Source organism: Fulmarus glacialis, unplaced genomic scaffold (assembly GCF_000690835.1).
Source record: "Fulmarus glacialis isolate BGI_N327 unplaced genomic scaffold, ASM69083v1 scaffold13500, whole genome shotgun sequence".
Taxonomy (NCBI): Eukaryota; Metazoa; Chordata; class Aves; order Procellariiformes; family Procellariidae; genus Fulmarus; species Fulmarus glacialis.
This window is the reverse complement of record NW_009187183.1, coordinates 536-2,276: the sequence shown is the minus strand read 5'-3', so window position 1 is coordinate 2,276 and position 1,741 is coordinate 536. Positions and strand designations below refer to the sequence as shown.

General features: G+C 37.4%; 1 protein-coding gene across 1 annotated transcript in view; it reads left to right on the top strand.

Moving 5' to 3' along the window:
- Nucleotides 1-1,498, top strand: part of LOC104074197 (serine/threonine-protein phosphatase 4 regulatory subunit 4-like) — a gene marked incomplete at both ends in the record, with an annotated part of 10,923 nt that extends 9,425 nt beyond the window's left edge. Inside the window, 2 exons of the mRNA XM_009574249.1 lie at nucleotides 463-568; nucleotides 1,351-1,498. Of these exons, the coding sequence (XP_009572544.1) occupies nucleotides 463-568; nucleotides 1,351-1,498 (254 nt within the window). The remainder of the gene's footprint in view (nucleotides 1-462; nucleotides 569-1,350) is intronic.
- Nucleotides 1,499-1,741: the final 243 nt, after the last annotated feature.

The following is a 1,741-nucleotide window of genomic DNA, read 5'->3' as shown; positions in this document are numbered from 1 at the left end:
CAGGAATAAAGAAGTAGGTGTCTCATAAATTGGCCAAACTTCATCATTCTCCTTTACATTATGCCAATTATTTCAAAATTTCACAGAATTGTAGAATCATGGAATATCTCAAGTTGGAAGGACCCATAAGGATCATCGAATCCAATTCCTTGCTCCTCGCGGGACTACCTAACACTAAGCCATATGACTTAAGAGCGTCATCCAGACGCTCCTTGAGCTCTGACAGGCTTGGTGCCGTGACCACTTCCCTGGGGAGCCTGTTCCAGTGACTGACCACCCTCTCAGAGAAGAACCTTTTCCTAATGTCCAATCTGAGCTTCCCCCAAGCTTCATTCCATTCAGTCCAGAATTTATAAAGTTAGGCTAATTTTTAGCTATTTTTTTCTACTTCCAGAATTTTTATACATTTTTAGTCATATTCCTTCAGGTATGTTTAATTGTGTTTCCTTTATTTCTTTCAAGAATGTCCTGCCAGTCCAAAAAGCAGCTGCTCGAACTCTCTGCGTTTATTTACGTTATAATCGCAAGCAAGAACAGAGACATGAGGTTATTCAGAAACTGATTGAACGTAAGATAATTTTTCCTTGATTACTTAGAGATGCAAGTTAGTTTTGACTGAAGATCTATTTATGGTTATATTTATTCAGTGTAACTTCCTGCCATCATTGGTGGGATTACACTTAGAAGACATTCAGTTGCTCACATTATTGCGCATATGCGAGAAATATATCCGAAGCTTATGCAAAGGAATTGGGAAAGAGGCAATATGGGAAATTGATAATATGCCAAGACCCCTCCAACCCTAATTTTTGAATCCAAAATTGCTTAGCTGTAGGTGCTGCAATATACAAAGCAGAGTTCCTCTATTCTCTAGAGGCTTCAGCATAAGAAGTGCTGAATAAATCTTCTCAGAAATTAATTTGGCATTGAGTTAGTCAGCTTAGTTGACTTTCTGTTCCATGCTGTGTGTTTTAAAGATAGGTTAAAAGGTTGAATAGTTCCCATTAGCAATCCTTAATGTTTACACAGTAATTCTGTTAGACTTGTGACATGATTTGAATGGCATACAGGACTTTGTTCAACACAGTAGCTAGTTCACTCATTATTTTTGCTTTTTCAAATGGTTAAAGGGACAGGTTGAATTTCTGAAAAAAAAATGCTTATTGACAGAAATGGTCATTGAATTCAGAAGGTTAGGCTTTCACTGAAAGAAAGAATTGAGGTAGGCTGAGAAGGTGTGCCTTGTGATGAGTGTGATGATCATCTTTGAGTCAAAGGTTAACCTTTGAAATGTTTTCTAGCTGATGCTGAAAACTTAATAGATAATATCTGTGGATTGTTATTTTTCAGAATTGGGCCAAGGAAAAAGTTATTGGAACAGACTTCGGTTCTTAGATACTTGTGAATTCATTATGGAACTGTTTTCAAAATCATTCTTCTGTAAATATTTCTTTCTACCTGTGCTTGAACTTACACATGATCCAGTGGCAAATGTGAGGTACTGTACGAAGAGTATGTAGCAGTGTACAGGAAAAAAGCTTTAAATAATATATTAAGAAATACTGTTACAGGTTTTATGTCTTGTTTAGTAATGGGACTTGAGTAAAAAGGTACAGAGCCTTCAGAGTGACCACTATTAAAGTTGTAGGGGACTATGGGAATAACGTTAGGAAACCACAGAAGCAGGTCAGCCTGAGTGTTTGGGGGACTGATTGAAAGTGTCAGGTTTGGGGAGTGAGAA